Source organism: Acanthaster planci, linkage group LG02 (assembly GCF_054643075.1).
Source record: "Acanthaster planci isolate LZ-2023a linkage group LG02, COTS_SCS, whole genome shotgun sequence".
Taxonomy (NCBI): domain Eukaryota; kingdom Metazoa; phylum Echinodermata; class Asteroidea; order Valvatida; family Acanthasteridae; genus Acanthaster; species Acanthaster planci.
The window spans coordinates 1,006,087-1,026,166 of NC_141778.1; the positions used below are offsets into that span (position 1 = coordinate 1,006,087).

The following is a 20,080-nucleotide window of genomic DNA, read 5'->3' on the forward strand; positions in this document are numbered from 1 at the left end:
TCACTCATGCATGATTGTGTGAATGATGCCCTATGAAAACTAACTAGAAATACGTCCACTTCGGTATATTTTGCCAACAATCACTATATGGAATGGGCGATCCCGTCAAAGAGCACCTCAAAGGAAAACATGTCTCCTCTGATTTTACCTGTTCCAATAAATATGGAAGCATCCAAATTGAAGGTAGTGTCATTTGTCTTCAGAGCTCAACTATAACAACTATTTGGCAGGCACCCTCATGCATGCCAAACAGTGCATGTAGCCATTGTTCGTAGCCATTATTTGGCATGCACAGGGGTTTATCCACTATGAACACAGGGTGAGAACCCCCTTATTTTTTCTCTGTTTTCTCAGAATGATGCAATCTACATTCAGAATTCACATCTTGGCATAAACAGAAAAAGCCCTTTTTAGCTTGTTATAGCTGAGCTCTGAAGAGAAATGATATTGCGTTCAATTTGGATGCTTCTACATTTACTTCAGTAGATAAAATCAGAGGAAACATGTTTTTCAGGTGCTCTTTAACACACACTATCAGAGTCAAGCAAGGGCTCTTTGGGTGTCCAAATACACAAACAAGCAGCCTTTATCATTCATATGCAGACCTAACACACACAGTCATTCAGACTTGTTGGTGGGGCCCCACATGTACCTGGTGCTGAGCAGTCACAGCAGATGTCATTAGCTGGTAACCTCCTGACCTGACGGACGATACCCTGGGTCAGCTCCTGTAGGCCCTTATTGGGGATGTCTGATGGTGAGCTACTGTCATCAAAGACGGCATCCAGTGCGTACTTCTTGCTGTTGTTGAGCACCGATATCCACTCAGCGGCCTCTTCTTCTGTCTCGGCCATGAAGTGGTATGTTCTGTCCCCTGGGTGGGGGAGGGTAAAAGAGATGAACTCATGACTGAGATCTCTTGATCTGAATCCATCCAAATCCTTGGTCAATTTCAAATACTGGTCCCTTGGCCCCTCCCCCTACTGACAATAAGCACAGCTGCATGTACAGCTTGGGAAGCCTGATTCAGACACAAACAATCATTAAATGAATTGTGTATTCATTCACTTTTTGCCACGTTTTGATTTCAAAAGCAGTGAACGATGCAGAACTTCGACAAAAATTCTTCCCCTTCAGGACAAAATGAGAATCTCAAACAGTCCTGAGCACTTATAAAAATTTTTCTATTGAAGATATTGGAAAATAGAGGGTTGTGGGTATCAAAGCCCATCCAAGACTGTTTTTGAGGTTATTCTCAATGACCCTTGGAAAATAGCAGTACTTAGAAAAGGGCATTTGGTTATTGTATGGAAAACAAAACCAGCTGATCTCATTAAAAACAACTTTTTGTCTCTTTCAAGTGAGCAGAGAGCAGTGAACTATCTGTACTTTCTGTTCTTTCCAAAACAGAGAGATGAATCTTTGTACAAATAGTTTGGACCAGAGATGTAATGTAATACTCCGTACATGTGTGACTGATATTGAAAACACAACAGAATTCAGTACTCGACATGCAAAACCATTTATTGGTTATTGATCATTCCTCCTTTTTAGGTAATTTGAAGAAACAATGACAAATGCATTTCTACTTTATCGTTATAAAAACATACGCATACATCAATTATCTCATGCACGGCACATTCTTCACCTGAGGCGTGTACACTGTACATGTACCAGTACAAGTAACCAGACTGCCTTCTGTGGCAATCTGAGCAAACAAAGAACCATCCTCCCTTTTTCCACTTGAAGAAAAAGCTTTTCCCAAGACAAGGACATAATGACTCAGGGGCCGGTTAAATTGAAAAGCGGTGAGTGATTTGTCCATGAGCCATGGTTGAGATAGATGGGTCACCTTCTAACATGGGCAATTTCTCTGCAGCTTGTCAACCTAATCTTACAGTCTCTAGTGAGTAAGCCATTAGCCAATTAAAAAAAAACCAGTTCCCAGGTACACTTATCTTTCACTTTCACATTTTCCGTTTTTTAATTTTGAATCCACATGTATATTTTTTTTAGCACCAATGCAGTGCTTAAAGTAGTAATGTTACAGCCCTTATAGCAAGTTTTATAAATTACTTCAACATTTCAAATGTCTATTTTTTCTCAAGAATGAGGACAAATAAGAAACCAACATGTGAGTTTTCTCATGAGGGTAACATTTTGTTTTCTTTGACTGGCCTAGGATTTTTGGGGGAGACTGAGATAAATTGGGAACAGGATACTATCTCCTACCTTGTGAAGTTTATTGCTGTTGTAAAAAGAACTCCTGTCAGACTAGAGATGGGGAAAGACCTGACAGACCAATTATCAGCTGCCCAGAATCCCGAAAGCAACTAATGATTTATGTTTTAAGATTGTGTCAGAGAAACACTCATGATTGCAAATGCTTTTAAAGAATACCACAAATTTTTAGTGCTACGGAATTGGGCAGACAAGATGAAAATATTTAGATGTTTGACAATTATTTGACAACCTTAAAGGATGAGGTGGTAAAAAATTTCTGGAGGAAATTTGTAGGGAAAAATTATACTGTTTCAAAAATCTGCTGTTACCATCATCCTGAAATATGACAAGAAGGTACCCCCCCCGGTAACAGTGCATCACTGTAGTAATTTTATTCAGCGAGTTGAGGGACGATTTAAAATTTCCAAGAAATGTGTTACAAAGAACCTTCCTGACTCAAGTGTTTTCAAACACTTAACAATAGACAAATATACTTATGGCACATTCCATGCACTTCAGAGATCTGTGTAACAGAAAATGGTGCTGAGTAAATTTATATATGCAAAATGAAAGTCAGCTGTGAACCAACCACATGAATATCAAAGTTAATAGGGTTTTTCATGAATAGCAGGTAAACTGATTTTGCTGAGCAAAGATTACTTTTAGTGCTTTGAAGATTTCTGTACTTAATCAGTCTATGACAATGGGCCGCTGCAGCAGATTTAAAAAGATTTGAAACAGTTCAGGTGGATGACTGTCTAGGGAATGGATCCTCTTGAAAAAATTGACCAATCTGTGGGATCCAAGAAGAAATCAACTTACTTGCTACGAGGTCAAAGTACTTCTTGCTCTGCTCCTCTAATGAAGGCTTGACTTGACAGGTCAATAGATTCATCCGGACTGGTGCCTTACTGACAGTGGAGTGAGCAATGCACAGATATCCGTCTCGGATCTCACACCGACGCTTCTGGTACACCTTGCGCAGGCCTTCCGTCCGTTTGTGTAGGAAACCAGTCTTCTCAGTACCAAGCGCTTTGTCAGTCTGGAGTTGGTGGAGGCTGTAGCCTTGCTTTTCCGGTGGAGTCTGGCAACCAGACAATTCGAATAAATCAAGTTACTGTTACCCAGGAGGGTAACTGTTGCTAAGCACATTAATTGGTCAGAGAGCAGAAAGACGTTACCAACTAAAATGCTATCAGATGGTTGGTTCATGTGACTGGTTCCCAGCTGATTATGCTTAACCTGTAGAACCATGTCTTAGCAATGATGCTAAGGGAATTGAATAGGTTCAACAAAACCAATGTGATTACAGAACTCTGCTGTAAAGAATACACCTCGGCGCACACAAAATGTTTGGTATAAAAGTCACTCAGTAAGATCCATTCTCAGTCACTAATTCCCAAAGTTTGGTTCCAGCCCATTCAATCCTCTAGCGGCCTGCCTGAGGAATGTTTTTGTTGGAGAATTTTTAGCCAACACTTCCAACTTACACACACAAAAATTAAGTTACAAATAACTAATACCAGAATGCATACATTTTGTTCAATGTAACTTCATTTCATTAACATTTCACCTTTCCAGCAAAATGAGATGAAGTTTCCAGGGACTTTTCTTCAGGTCATTGCTCAAGAATCGCATCCAACATGCAGTGTTGGTTACCACTTTTAAATTGGAACTACATTGTACAATAGATACGCAGGGAACCATTCTATAGCACTGAAGCCACAATGTCACATAACTGAAGTCAGCAAAGTAAGAAATCAGACAGGCACGGTACGTTGAAAACAATTGAAACTAACAAACTATAGCTAGATTTCTGCGAATTAAGTCACAAAAGTTAACATCATGTACTGAGTATTGTCTGTTGGGATTGTTTGAGGTAACAATCCTCGTCTCTGTAGCGATGACATGAAACAAGATTTCCCACAGAGTTGCCCGGGTTGCATGTACCATACATGCCAACATACTTGGTGGCTGGTCTACATGGCTACATTTACACACATGCAAATGAACCTGGTGTTCTACAAATGCTACAGACCATGACATGTATTGGCCATCGTTCCTTCATGAGTAACACTTTCCTTAACATTTACTGGGATTGATGCATTGCACTTCAGTTTGTTAATAGTTCTGTGCCATGTGCTAAGAATGGTCATCGAGTAGCAAGTACAAGGGGTCTAATGTGTGGCATGTGACTACTCACTTCCTTATCCAGCGACAAGCTCGTCTTGAGGAGGTTTCTCAGGTCCATTAGTTTCTTCTTCTCCTCGTCATGTCTCATCTTGATCTTGTGGACGTTCTCTGCTAGCTCATCAATGTAGGACTGGAAATGCTCAATGGTCTTCAAGCCATCACGATAGAAACTGAGACAAGATGAGGGAGATTTCACAATTAAAATGAAAGAAAGGACCGTACCGGGGGGGGGCAAACTACAAGTCAACAAGGAACTCAGGGATGATTGTGGACTGATCCCTGAAACAACAATGGTAACAATAATAAAAGTCTTGTTTTTCTACTTGATATAAAAACATGTGCATATGTTTCAGCACAAACATAAACGTTACCCTCATTTTCACCAACATACTTACCCTTATTCTCACCAGCACAGACTATCACTCAAGTCCAGAGTGAAGGTAAACAGGGAGTACATGTAGATACCAGGTAAATGTCAGCTCAGCAGCCGTACTTATATTTCTTACAAAGTTTGTAGCACATTATTAACCTCCTTAATAAGCCAGGATATCATCTATAAAAATTCTGATTGCTGTTAGTTCTGTGACAGCCTTTCTGAGATACACAACTTGGCTTGGAATGAATGACGCATACCTGTTTTCTACCCGGTAGTATTCCACTAGATGCTGTACAAGCTCCGCCCCCTTTTTGGATTTGATATCATTCACCTTGATGAGGTACTAAAAATACAGGAGAGAAAATTTGTGTAGGATAATGCCAGATGCTTGATTTGATGAAACAGGGAGCTGGCTAGATAGGGTGCATGTACATACTGATACAGGTACATTGTAGGTTGGCCTGAGTGCAAGTGGGTGGGTGAAGGGGTTCAAGTGGGCATAATTGGGTTGGGTTTGGTGGGATGGATATACATGTACATGTAATTTGGTGCGGAGGATCGAGTTGGGTACGACTGGGTTGAGTTGGGGTGTTATTGTTAGGTTTGGGCAGGGCTGGGTGGAGTTGAGGTGTTAAGGTTAGGGTTGGGCAGGGCTGGGTGGAGTTGGGGAGTTATGGTTAGGGTTGGGCAGGGCTGGGTGGAATTAGGGTGTTATGGTTAGGGTTGGGCAGGGCTGGGTGGAGTTGGGGTGTTATGGTTAGGGTTGGGCAGAGCTGGGTGGAGTTGGGGTGTTATGGTTAGGGTTGGGCAGGGTTACCCCGGTAGGTTAAGTTGGGGTGTTATGGCTAACCACTTGCTGCTGGGTGCTTTAAAAAATGCAGTGCACACATATGGGTCATTTTCAAGATTTTCAGTTTTCAAGAATCTTCAAAAATTCATTTCATTTAATGGACGTTTACACCCACACGAATGACTGTTTGGTGGCTACTCTAAGCAGACAGGCAATCTTCATCGACCCCTTAGTATTTCAGCCAGGCCTGTTGCCCTGTAAAGAGAGCCCAGAATTCTTGAGGTGTTGCGTAATTTCCTTTGTCTCCAGTGAATGTAAGTGGCGTCTTTTCAAACCCAGCTGGATTAGCATGCAGCGGTGAATGTCACTCATCCATGGGGCCCTGGAGCACTTTTGTCTGCAATGCTAATTCGCGGGCGCGCTATGCCCAAATCAGTGGTATACTGTTTAAAAACAGTGACGGATTACCTTAAAAAATTGGAAGCCGAAAAATGATGGCAATTCCCAGCAGCAGGTCCTTTGTTCTGAGTACAGTCTTTTGTTACACAGACCAGCTCTTTTGTCCCATTTCGGGCAGCCCGGCTCTGCGCATAAACCCATGATGCTCGAAAAGGAGTTCCTCCCAGCAGCAAGTGGTTATGGTTATGCAGAGTCATGTGGGGTTGCTCTGGGTTAAGTCAAGCTGTGTTGGACTGGTTTGGCTTTGCTCAGCTTGCTTTATGTGGGGTCGAGTCAGGTTGAGTGGGTCTAGTGAGGGGGGTATGTATATGTAGGTTAGAAGGGATTAAGTTGGATGGGGTGGGGTGGGGTCAGGTCACGTCACAATCCAAGAAGGTCAGGTCAAATGGGAATTCATAAGCAGACAAGCTGGGACACACTAGAATGATTTGGGCATAAACTGAATTTCTGTTTGGTATTTCCCACGTGCCTGTAAAAAGCAGGCATCTTAAAATTTACTACAAATGCGTACTCTGCCTGTCCTTTTGTCAAATGGAGATGCCTACACTTATTTCCTGAATGACAAACATTTCAATTTTTAAGATCAGGCTTTGCCCTTACACCAATGAACATGTAAAGACACTGTATGCTAGGGGGTTGGTGAGAGCTGGCAGAAAAATTCACAAGCTTCCTTGCACACATTGATGTAAGGGCAAAGTCAAACATTTGAAATAAAAAAACTCCCCGACACAAAGTGTATCTTTGGAAAAAGAAGATTTCCTCCACTTACCTCGCACATGTGAAGCTGAAACATTCTTCTTTCTTTCTCCATTTCTTCTGCAACCTGCAAGGTATAATATCAATGATCAGTTCAGCAATTTTGGTCATCAAATAAGGGAAAAAGGGTCAGTGATGTTGGATTGTGGAGGAAACTGTACATGTACCTTCAACAGAAACTTTCCTCAACCCTAACCTTCCCTAACCACACAGAAATGTACACCAGTAAAGTGTGTGAATTTGTGGCATTGGGTACTGTACCCCTAACTGCTTACAAATGTGCTTTAACATGGGTTCAGGCATACCCAAAATAAACAGAGTCCAACAGTTTTTGTGCACAGTTTACCATATGGTGTTGAAATTTGTGTGAATGGGTATGGTTCCTAGTAAATCACTCTGGGGAATTAAGATTAATCTTTGTCTTTCAGAACTTCAAAAAGTGTCCCATAAATTCCATTGCTGGGACATTTTGCTGTCATTTATATGTCTGGCTACATCTTGATACACTTCCAACCAATCTCTTATTACATCTGACAAACCCCTTCAAATTTCTAAACCCAGGTCAAGTTAGATGTACATGCAACCTTCTTCTGTAGGTCCAATTTGTCTCTTCCTTCCTGCTACAGGAAGACGGATTCTCCCCTTGGCATGGGTTTCAGGAAATTTAAAAAAAAATGTACATAATTTCTTGAGATACATCAAGGCATGAAGATGTGTTTAAATGCAGTGGCATATATGTACATGTACAGCACATGTACAAAAAATAACAATTTATGTCAACTTTTTTCTTCCATTTGTGACTGAAAACACTCTCCTTTAAATCTGTGTCAAAGAACTGTGAATGACGAATTATGTCCATTTCAGTAGCGTTGAAACTTTCTCATTATGTACAAGAACATCAACATGACCACATGAACATGTACACTACATTGCACCCTTGAGCAATACTTGAAATGCTCTCAAGAGTGCATTACTTACTGTTGCTACACATGAGAATGGTGTCCTAAAAAGGGCATATGGCTTAGATCACAACCCTGTAACTGCCTCAGTCAGCACTGACAAATTGGCAGGTTTACAACAGGCAATTGGGATGTGGTTCTTTAGGGGAATGACTGTGGGAATTTACAGAAGGTTTGGAAACCACAAGTTAGTTCAAGGATGCTTGCTAAAGACAAAATGGGTGACTGTTTTGACGAGTGTGGTATGGAGTTGGTGCAGGAAAGCAGTTTAGGAAAGGTGATAAATGTTAGGTCACCTGCGGTTAAGTTTTATATCAGAGGTTGCGTGTAATCAAGTGAGGTAGAATAAAAAAATTGGCCATATACATGTAGCTCTCTATGACTGTTCAACACCAGAAGAATCCTTGTCACAAAATGACTCGAGAATTCTCAAAGTCTATGATAACCCCTTAAAAAATCAACCTTGAACAAGAGGTTCTAAATCCATTGAATATAAATGGATTTTTTTATCCCCCCTCCCAAATACGCAATCTAGCTCTGAGTCTAAATGTACACTGATGTTAGTCTGAGAGCACTTCTTGTTGGAATCATTATATCAGTTGACACAGTTTAACCTTGCTGCTGTTCACCAATACCCATGACCCTTAAACCAGACCTGATGACCCAGTCATCATGTCACAACCCGAATGTGTTTCTCAAATCTGGGCTTGCTATCAATCTGTGGCTTCGTGTTCCAACTACTGTAGGTCCCTCACTCTGGAAATTCTGGGTCAGCTTTCCCACTAACATTAAACCATATGATTGAAAAAAAAATGGCAGTCCACAATAAAGCCCTACAAATGATTCTGGAGTCAAAAGTCACGGCTGATCACACAGCCAAGGTCTGAAAAATGGACAAGGTGTGCCATTCATGGTTGACCAAACGTCAGTAACATGACAGGACCACTGAAAACAATTCATACATGAATACTTGCTTAGCAAACCTGGGTTAGAAGCCAAAAACATCATGTCATTAAAACAAGTGACTGGTTTTTGCTTAACACATACATGTACTGTGTAACTGATCCTTGAGATGAAACCTTGAAGACTATTGTTGGACTGACAATGCATATTTACAAAACTGATGTCATGTAGGAGTACATGTGCTCAGCTCCAAACAATGCAAACAAATTGAGATCTTGGCGTAATGGAGCATGCAATGCTTCAGACAAGCCCTATGAAGTTTCCATCAAATCAGAAAAGTGCAGAGTCTAAAAATGTGGCGCTACACTCCTAAGTGCTCACTATCCAAAAATCAACAAACAGGAGCTTTGCAGGATCTCTCGGAGGTTTTCTTTTTTATTTTAGTGTCCGATCTCCTTTCCTCACTGACAGTGCAGGATATGCAAGATGTATGTATTACATGGAGGAAAATCTGAGTCAATGTGCAGAAAGGGGAGTTGTTTGCTCATCTTGACAATTACCAATGTCTCCACTTGTTATTGTACTCTGTACTGGTACATGTATTACCCCATCTGTCACCGTGTCTGACTCACCTCAGGGCCTGATATTGTCGTTCTGATGAGCCCTGCTTCTTTGGCCAACTGCTTCTTCTCCCTTTCAATTTTGGTGCTGCAAAGAGAAAAATGCCTCCAGACTCAAATACTGTAGGAAAGTTTGTACAAAATTTTCTTAATCCTACAAAATCCCGCACAGTGATTCATTCTTGTGTACTTCAAACTTGGGCATGTAAAATGCACTCAAGGCTGGTATGTACAGTCCTAAACCCATCAAGATCAAACAAATCCAATTACTTTGTTAGATTAGGCACAGTTTGGGTCAAAGTAGGGATATGGAACAAGTATACATGCACCTGTGCACTTGATTCAACAAACAGACTAAATGTACATACTGAAAGAGTCACAGAACAGGGGAGTTTCACAACAAAGTACAATTTCAATCAATTTTCAAGGTTGACAAGCCTGAAAATCACGTTGTAGAAATCTAATAGCTTTCCCAGTGGTTCACAAATGAAGCTCAAATAACAACTCCGCAAGCACAACATGCTCCTCTGTATATTATGCATACATGTACACATGTAACAACTCCGCAAGCACAGCGTGCTCCTCTGTATATTATACATACATGTACACATGTACATGTACTTGTACATGAAACCGGTTTAGATGTATGTGTATATTATTAACCACTTCTAGCTACATTTAAAACTTGTGATCTCTACACTACTGTATCTCAGTATTAATAATAATAATAATAATAAAGCATTTATAAGGCGCACTATATCTGCAAAGCATTCAGAGGCGCCGGTCTAGGTGGAAAAATGAAAAACTTAATTGTGCATTCATAGTGAAAAAGCTTGTGAGAAGAAGAATGTTTTGAGATGATGCTGAAATTGCTTGTATGTCATGTTCTTGTCTTAGATGATCTTGGAGTGAGTTCCATAAGCGTGGTGCAATTGTAGAAAAAGCCCTGTCTCCGGCACTGGCCAGCCGAGTCGGGGAACAACTAGGGTATTACTTGTTGACCTCAGACCCGGCCTGACAGAGTGGAGTTGCAGCATGTTTGCAAGATAAAGGGGACTAGAGCCGTGGAGTGTCTTGAATGTGAGAAGGAGGATCTTGAACTGAATTCTGCATTTGATGGGTAACCAATGTAGTTTGTTGAGAATGGGGATGGGTAACCAATGTAGTTTGTTGAGAATGGGGATGGGTAACCAATGTATTTTGTTGAGAATGGGGATGGGTAACCATTGAGAATGGGGATGGGTAACCAATGTAGTTTGTTGAGAATGGGGATGGGTAACCAATGTAGTTTGTTGAGAATGGGGATGGGTAACCAATGTAGTTTGTTGAGAATGGGGATGGGTAACCATTGAGAATGGGGATGGGTAACCAATGTAGTTTGTTGAGAATGGGGATGGGTAACCATTGAGAATGGGGATGGGTAACCAATGTAGTTTGTTGAGAATGGGGATGGGTAACCATTGAGAATGGGGATGGGTAACCAATGTAGTTTGTTGAGAATGGGGATGGGTAACCATTGAGAATGGGGATGGGTAACCAATGTAGTTTGTTGAGAATGGGGATGGGTAACCATTGAGAATGGGGATGGGTAACCAATGTAGTTTGTTGAGAATGGGGATGGGTAACCATTGAGAATGGGGATGGGTAACCAATGTAGTTTGTTGAGAATGGGGATGGGTAACCATTGAGAATGGGGATGGGTAACCAATGTACATGTAGTTTGTTGAGAATGGGAATTACTATTAATGGATATTACCCGAGAAAACAATAATTCATTTTTGTATTTCTAAAAACCAGATCTGAACTGTGATTTGCCACCTATACAAGAATGAACATGTACTACCACATTGCATTACACACCAAGTGCTCTTCTCCCCAACATATTCAGTGCCTCAGTCCTAATACAAATATGGATGCATTACAATGATTTATGAATACAAGACTGACACAAAGACTACGCATTAACACTGCTCACATTAATCGTTAATACACTGACAGCAAGACTTCCCACCCCTTTGACAAAGCAGATCAGTGCAACTGAGCCTCTTGCCTCTACTACATGTACCAAACAGCTTCACCATCTGGCACAGTGCGATGGTCGACTGCGAGTCTCATTATACAAACACTACTGGCAAACTACGGCAGATTCTGGGAAAAAAACAGGCTCAGGGAAATTATCATCTTTCCATTGCTTGGTTGGAATGGAATGTGTGGTTTGTGAGCACCTGGCACATGTACAATTTTTACCTTGTTCTGTTGTTCCGTTTGGCTGATTAAGCAAGACAAGGGGAAAGTGTTCTGTTTTCGTAAACAGTTCCTGGTTAAATTTAAACCAAACCAGACCAGGATTTTGCATAAACTGTAGTGGCAGTTAAAAACATCAACTGGCCTGAATGCACATTGGTTCATTTGAAAACGTATCTTTCAGGTGAAACCTATAAGTCCAATAGCTTCTGGAGATTAAAAACACCTCAATATATTGAACATGTAAATTACTCATTAGCTATAATATCAACGCACACTGTATCTCATGATAACAGGTGCAATGTACATGGATATGTAACGGTAAAAAAACATTGTGTTATGAACGTGAACATGTATACACGTATATTCTGCCTACATATATACAAATTGAAAAAACCTGTTCAAACTGATTTGCTTCTTATGACAACATGTGACAATGAGAGGATTTACTATCAACGCAGTGCTCATACACAAACCATTGCTGTGTGACACACATGGTTGAGATTGAATCAATTCTGCCAGCCACAGGGTATGAGAACACAGGCAGCTGGTGATTCCCCGACCTGTTCAGCTTTTGTTGGGGGGGGGAGTCCGTGTACATGTAAAAAAACTCTGACTTGATTTATTGTTGGCCAGGGCAAGGACAGATCTTTGTACATACCAGGTATTATTACTATTAGATATTACATTCACATGATAACTTTAACAGACAGACTCAAAATCCAAAATCTTTTGGTTTGAAGCTGTGTCTTGTTGCAGTTGTAATTTATGTATTTTAGGGATAATTTCACTTGCAGGATCCATTAGTATGTTAGAATGTTTAAATTAATGCCAAACTTAAATATTGCCAAGGTATTCATTTGTCAAAGCTTGGGACAAAGGGCTGATTTATACCAGCAAACATTTCCATCATGACAGCCAAAATAAAAAAAGGTGTTTAGTTAGAAAAGAATTAATATGCACCTTGTACAGGTGGAATTATTTTCTATAGGTGTTTTGACTTATTCAAAAGTTTGGTCATGAGCTGAATGTTAATTACTCTTCAGGGGGAAAACCAGATGGTTCTAAAGTTCTTCCCCACAGATTTTTTTGTTCTAGCAATCTCCACTCAGTATGGAGCCATTTCCAAACCTTCATATTTGTCATCCTTTCTGTTCACGGTTCAACAACTTTGCTGGCATTGTTAGTATAGACTCTTAACACATTGTTTATCAAAACAAAGTCCCACAAATCAAAGTTCAATTGTGATCCACTTTGTTGACTTTCATAAACATGTCATTATAGGAATGGTAAATGACCCACTTAAGAGGACACTGTAAACATTTTTATTCCTTTGAGTGATAGCACATGTGAAGTCTACCCATGCACCAGTATTTCTCTGCCACATTCCGCCCATAAAATGTTAGCGAGTTTGATTATGATGTCTGAATTTCAGTTCACAATAGATCATGCAATCTTTTTCTGTTCAGCAGGCCTCGAGATTAACGATTGTCTGATTGCCTGGGACAAGCAATTTCTTCTTTCGGGGCAAGTAAAAATGAAGGACAAATTGCCAGATGGACTGGTACTTTTTTCTTGAAATAAAAGTGTCTGTTTTTCGTGACCAAGAATAGCAGTCAGCCAATTTACCTTCGATCTGTTGTTTTCCTCTTCACAAAGCTTATAAAAAGTGGTAAAAAGTAAACAGCTATGTGGTGTACAATGATTCTTTGCATGGTTATGCACATGTATATGTAAACATTTGCATGCAATAAGCATGCTGTACATTTAGCAGGGCACCTTTCCACACAAGGGAAATTGCATACACAAATAAACTGTAAGATACCCTTGTGTCTGGGTACCAACCCTCATTGGTTATTGCCCACGCGGCACAGCAGAGCTTTGACGGCCAGAAGCTCGAAGACTGTTTTATGTGTGGCTGTGACTTAAATATCAGAGAATTTTGCCTGGTACTTGTGTGTGTGTGACAGCAGCCAAATCTTCCAGTGGTTAAGAAACAGCCATTGCCCAAACTTGTATGAATGATGTGTCAGAATACTGCACTCCCTGCGTAGACGGACGCAATAGTTGAGAGTGATGTATCTTCATGTCGTATTGTGGCAAAGAAGGAACTTAATGTCCTGGGAAGCAATGAGAAACTAAACCAGGGTTTGGGCAAGTAAATTTTCAGTGCTACTTGCCCAATGGACAACTAGTTAAAAAATTAACGTTGAGGCCTAGTGTTAAGACACTTCTCCCATTGTAACGTTGGAAAACTAACCCCTCTAAAACTGCTAGATTTGACAAGAACTTTTTTGGTCCACCATTAAATGATTAAAGCAGTGGAAGTGTGCAAAACCAAGACTCCCAAGGCTGCAGAGATAGGCAAAAAAGGAGTACATGTAGTGTCTTTGAAGTCTGGATAACCCAGAAGACTGGACCTTCCCAAATCCTACAAAACACATCAAACTCCACTTACTATTTAGATTCATAGTCCTTCCAGGCTTTTTCAAATGGTTTCTTCATGTCTCCTTTCTGGCCCTTGAGGTCTCCCTTCAACAAGGAGTCCAGAGGGAACATCACAATATTGTTGATGTTCTGAACCTGCCAACCCAAACAACAGCACACATCCAAACATACATGTAGTTCACCAATTATGTCACATAGGCCTATATTTTTCACAAAACTCTCTAGGCAAGATAATGAATAGGCTGGACATTGTGTTGTCTAATTAGCCTCCTCAATCCTCCAAAAATCCTTCAGGCAGTTTTGAAAGATTTTGGAGGATTGAGGGTGAATGGCAAAAGTGCATGGCTGATGGTGAAGGATGCCATGAGTGAAGGTTGTGGGTTAGACCTTGTGTTGTTTTTTCTTAGTTGAGCAAAACTTCAGCCCAATATTTCTTTTGAATCAACCGCACAGCTCAAAAATGCCATTTGCACTGCCTCAACATAATGTCAGGAATTGCCAGAGGATTTTGAAGGATTTAGGAAGTAGGCGCACCTTCAAGTTACATTTACAAGAAATTATAGCGGATTTCAGAGGATTGAGGCCGAACACAATTTGTTCATGTCGAAAATCAGAGGACTTTGGAGGATTGAGGATGGTTCCTAGTAAAAAGGCCTATTTTATACCTGAAGCAGAGTGAGATTTTTCTTTTAAAACATTCTTTTATATATATATATTGATAGCTACCGGTAGCTACAGTTTACCAACCATCCAGTTGGCAAAAAGTAAGATTGTGACAAACCTACACCAGGTAGCATAAAAAAGGTTCATCATTCCATGTTACTCTTTGTCTCACCAGATGCTTCAGAAGAGCAGCCAGTTCTTTGGTAATGACTGAGAACTTCAAGAAAGCTGCCCCTAGGTCTGGTTCCTTTTCCTTGGACAGAGTGGTGGAGCCCAGCTTCTCCAGGTTTTCAGCAAATGAGAGGAGGTTGCCAACATATGCTGGAATAAGAATAATATGTTCATGAATTCAACTTATTCTGCACAATATGTAATACATGTATTATGCTGATTAGGTGGAATTTTTCAATGAAACCTACGCCACATCACTACCGGGGTATGCACAAAAATCAATGTAAATGTGCCTGTCTAACTTTCTAAAAACTGCACCTCCATTTTCTGGGATAAACTTTGACAGACCCACACACAAATTGATGTCTGACCCCTAGCAGGCCTAGATATAAGTTGTACACCAGTATACATGTACATTTGTACATACATGTAAACATGTACATGTACTGTACATACATGTACATGTATACATACAAGTACACGTACAATGTACATTGTACCGTATGTAACCTGTACATGTACACATAAGGCATGATACTTGACCCCAAATGAAAAGTATGAGTTCTGTAGGAACATGTACATGTACATGTAATGTATCATGACTATACGATGGAAAAATGGGAAAGGAAACTTTAATTTCATGAAATGAGAAAAAAGGAAGAAATCCTAGTCAAATAGGAAAACTAATGTACAGGTAGCATGCCTGACACATGATATTTTCTTTTATTTGTGCATATGTACATGTACATGTATGTACTTTATGTATAGTATACAGCATGTATACATGTACATGTACAATGTACATGTACCTGTATACGTCAATTTGATAACGAATTGTCCATGTACATGTACCGTACACCGTGTGCATGTACATACATTGGACACCTTTCACTTTCAACAACACAGAACTACTAGGCATATAAATTACATCCTCAAATAAACACATAAATTTGTTCTGGACTGCCTGCACATCTGTACTCTAGAGTGTACAGATGTACAATGTATGTATGCTGTGAGTGTGACCAAACATGTACATGAGCAGTGTGCTAGGGGCCTTCCAGTACACTATGTGAAGAGGTTGCTTCAGAAGTGGTTGTGATAGCTACACAGTAAACAACATGCTTTATAAAATGAAAAAGCAGTCTCCATATTTATACAGTACATATTAAGTGCTAAGCGTCATACCAAAACTACACGTAAAAGCCTTACATGTACATGTACGCACAATTTAAAAGTATCAGTATAGCTTGAACAAAGGAGGCCTGGTACCGGTTTGTTGTAAATAAGCAATTCTACCAGCAGTAGTACAGTTCCGTCCTGTGACAAAACATGCAGCCAGAAATATAAGAGGACTGCAGTATCCCACAGATAATTAACTGTGCTATTCCAGAAATGTTAAATAAAATATTAACTGCCTATTCACGAAATATCATGGAACTAGCCCAGAAATATTTAAGAGGCCACATCAGAAATACTAAACAGGCTACAAAATTTGTACATGTGCAGCATATACCGCAGTGTACAGTGTACTTTACACACTACAAAGAAATCTGAGCCTATAGAGATACCGGAATGTACATGTAATATTTCTATTCCCAAGCCAAGGCGGATGCCTTCAAGGAAGAAAGTGGATAAATTATGTCCAAGCATCCAGTCTGGAAGATATCCCCTGGCTCCTATTGACTTAACATCCCTAGTGTCACAACCCCTGAGCAAACTGATAGCTGAGGAGAGAGTTTCACTTTCAGTGTTGCTGTCATTTCCATTCTTGAAATCAACGTCAACATCAATAAATTCGGGCAAATTTTCAGTAAAACACTCCAGTTTACATTGAACATGTACAAAGTATTGCAGCACTTGGTTCTTGACTTATAAATCATGCTTTCAAAAACTTTACCAATCACATGTGCTACATGTACATTGTGGCACACATAAACATACATATACCTGAGCTATCACAGCACCCAGTGTAAACAAACGTTTACATTACATTTCACACTATTGCTTCGAGAATATTAACACAACAGAACTTGTTGAAATCTTCGTTTACTTTTGATTCTTCTTTGGGCCAGGTTTTTTTTTTACTCAATGAAACTGACTTGAGATTTTATCTTTTGAATTGAAACTCTGATTTATTTGGACTAACCTTCAGTTTGCTTTGACAAAGTAATGTGCCCTTTTACGGAGCTTACACATTTCTACATGTAATTGCACTGCTGATATGATGCCTCTCAGGAACCATGGGGGTACCAATTTTCCACCGGCCACAAAAAGTGTCCAAATGCACATCATGAGACATAGATCAAAATTTTTACTGTCAGATTCATGACCAAAAGAATGCAATTTATAGTTAATGAAGGATGGTCCTCACCTGCTCCTTCAAGTACTGTGAATGAACAACATGCACATATGCTGTACATTAGGTGTACCATACACATTATTAGATATTATGGGGGTGCACAGGGTCACCATATTTGGACAGACTGGCTGAATCAGGTCCCTGGGCAAAGCCCCATAGAGTTCCTCAGTAGTTCCTGGCTCCTCTAATCACAAAATGTCTTTGTGCAATGTTCTACTCTGAATGGATCTGGTAAACCTGGCATGTGGATATACGTGTAGAGTTACATGTATTGTACATTTGTACATGTAAGGCATGAACGAGAGTTCTTTTGTGTTTGTCATTTGGAATGAAAAACATCAGAGCAAATAATTTTGGAAGCTTTATACAAAATGAAATTTATGTTGGTGCTAAACATGCACACGTATTGTACAAAACAATTATGAATTAACACTGGTGCACCATTGCATGAACGGTACATGTAACAAGCACAATTTACTGCATCTGAAAAAAAGTCAATAAATCAAAGAAATGTGGGATGTAGGAAGAATGTATTTTTGTACATGTGTATGAAGCCTTAAGAATGCTACTCCAATTTGTGGACTGTCATTGCACACGTTATGTGAGTGCTTGTACGCTGTAAATTCACGTGTGAGGTGGGCCTAACAGCAAGTAAGAAGCAGGCAACAAATTTAAACCTCTCTCATGCAGCAATTGATTTTTGTCCCCAAGATAATGAAAATTCAATTAGTGCTTGAGCCTGCTTGTCACATTGGTCTGCATGCACACTGATAATTACTCAGAGTGGTATGCATGGATGCAAAGTGCCTTGCATAATTAATATGCTGTACACTATTACTGTGCAGTACACATGTACATACATACAGGTACATGTACACGAAGGTCTAGTACACAGTATCCAGTGATGTGACTCAACCAGCACAATTTATCTTATACACTTTGAAACAATTGTAAAAAAATGCATGAATCTTTCATTAATTCTGAATCATTAGGTGGGGTTTTTGGAAATCCAATTCCAGCAGTTCTATTCCAGTCTGCCATCAAGCCATAATCTTTTGCAACTTTATTTGGTATGAAATGAACACAATATTCCCATAGGCTGTACATGTACATGTGCATATATTTAGAAAATTACAGATGCAATGCCTAGTCAAGTGTTTTTGCTCATAATTTGGGCTTATGACATTTCAAATATTCACAAGGGTTTGTTTTCTTGTGACTTTGTTCTGTCAAGAGCTGGTGGTGGCAGAATGAAATGGATCCTGCTACATGTATGTATAGTTACAACATGCCACACCACTTTCTGGGCCTAATTTCAACCACTTGAGTTGCATATAATTGGATTTGCATAAAATTTGCATAATGGTTGCATTAATAAGCAAGCACAAAGTAGAGGTACCGGTACTTCATCAACATACATGTACATACACGTGGGTGATTCTATAAATTAGAGGTCCAACTTGGGGACATTGTGGTGTTCTGTTACGGGTGAAACCATTCAGCTTTTCTGGATGGAACTGATATTAGTACTGTTCACATTCTGTAGATCAAACAGGATTACATTGTTTATGACCTGTACAATATACAGTTCAATCTGCACAATGTTTGATAATGTGGTTACAATTTTACATGAAGAAAGTTGAATGGCTTCACGTGTGACAGGACACCAAAATGTCCTCAAGTTGGACCCCTAATTTGTAGAATCACCCATGTACATGTACATGAAAGTACAGAATTTAAAGTAAAGTTTATTTGTAAAGTCAAGTACAGGTCGAATGAAGAGTATCATGCAAAGACAAAAACCACATGAATTCAAATCAAAATGCAGTTTCACTGAAAACCTACGCAGGCTGATTATCAGGACTGATTACAACCTTTACTCTAGGAAATCCTACCAGCGCCCATGTGACTACTAAGGATATCAGTTCAGGAAAAGCACACAGGAAGTGTGGACAGTGAGTACCTAACCAGGCAAAGCAAAGTCTGTTGGCATTGTCAACAGACAAGGTGATCACAGACTCTACATGTATGGTATGTACAGCATGAGGTGTGTAAGCTTCTGTGCCTTCATGTGTACAAGTGTAGATGTGTTACTATGGAGAGTGCTTGTCATGGTGTTTCAACAAGATTTGGAGATAAGGGAGTTTTTCACACAGACTGAATTTCCCACTATGTATCCAGTAGGCACTATAATGCTCTTCTCAATGACCCCCCCCAGTTACCGGTACAGAATATGTACATGTATGCTTCCTACCGGTAGATGTACATGTACATATGTACATAAATGTAGATACATGTACATGTACAAGTCCACTAAACCTTTCATCAAAACATTCAAACTACCCTACAATGGAGGCTTTTTCCCCAATTTTTACATTTGCCTAAATTTTGCCCCCTGAAAACTTTCAGGTTGCACCATTAAAACACAGGTAGGGTGTATGTTAGTAAGAACACAGCAAGCATGAATTTTTTTTGGGGGGGGTGCCTTGGTATTAAAATGTATGACCCACATTCCACATTTATACAATGTACATGTACCCCGTATGTTCAAACAAAGGATCACAAAGTACCTGCAGTATGTACATTTCTGCTGTACTGTATTCAATTTTCCACCTCCAGTATACTCATACACATGTACCAATATAATGTATAATGTAATGTATACAATGTATTCCTTTTACAATTCTGAAAAAATGTAGTGCCGCTTAACTCCACGGCGTAAAGCCATTCGACTCTTGAACTAATTTGACATGTACCAGTATAACAAAACAATCTGTTATTGGCCCAGAGAAGATGAGAGGACACGGGAACACAGATTTTGGGTATGCTTCAGCCTTCTTCCCCAAGCGTTTATTCCAGCCGCAACTTGAAACAACAAATACAAATGTTCTGGATTTACAGGAATTGCTATGGGGC

General features: G+C 39.8%; 1 protein-coding gene across 5 annotated transcripts in view; it reads right to left on the reverse strand.

Moving 5' to 3' along the window:
- The window catches only part of LOC110985045 (arf-GAP with SH3 domain, ANK repeat and PH domain-containing protein 1-like), a 47,653-nt gene that overhangs the window by 18,710 nt on the left and 8,863 nt on the right, over positions 1 to 20,080 (reverse strand). For all 5 annotated transcript variants that reach the window (XM_087148891.1, XM_022245757.2, XM_022245756.2 and 2 more), the window contains exons 3-10: positions 14,807 to 14,955; positions 13,982 to 14,106; positions 9,292 to 9,367; positions 6,811 to 6,864; positions 5,050 to 5,135; positions 4,427 to 4,586; positions 3,046 to 3,307; positions 653 to 874 (exon numbers count right to left, since the gene is read on the reverse strand). In XM_087148891.1, the coding sequence (XP_087005017.1) occupies positions 653 to 874; positions 3,046 to 3,307; positions 4,427 to 4,586; positions 5,050 to 5,135; positions 6,811 to 6,864; positions 9,292 to 9,367; positions 13,982 to 14,106; positions 14,807 to 14,955 (1,134 nt within the window). The remainder of the gene's footprint in view (positions 1 to 652; positions 875 to 3,045; positions 3,308 to 4,426; positions 4,587 to 5,049; positions 5,136 to 6,810; positions 6,865 to 9,291; positions 9,368 to 13,981; positions 14,107 to 14,806; positions 14,956 to 20,080) is intronic.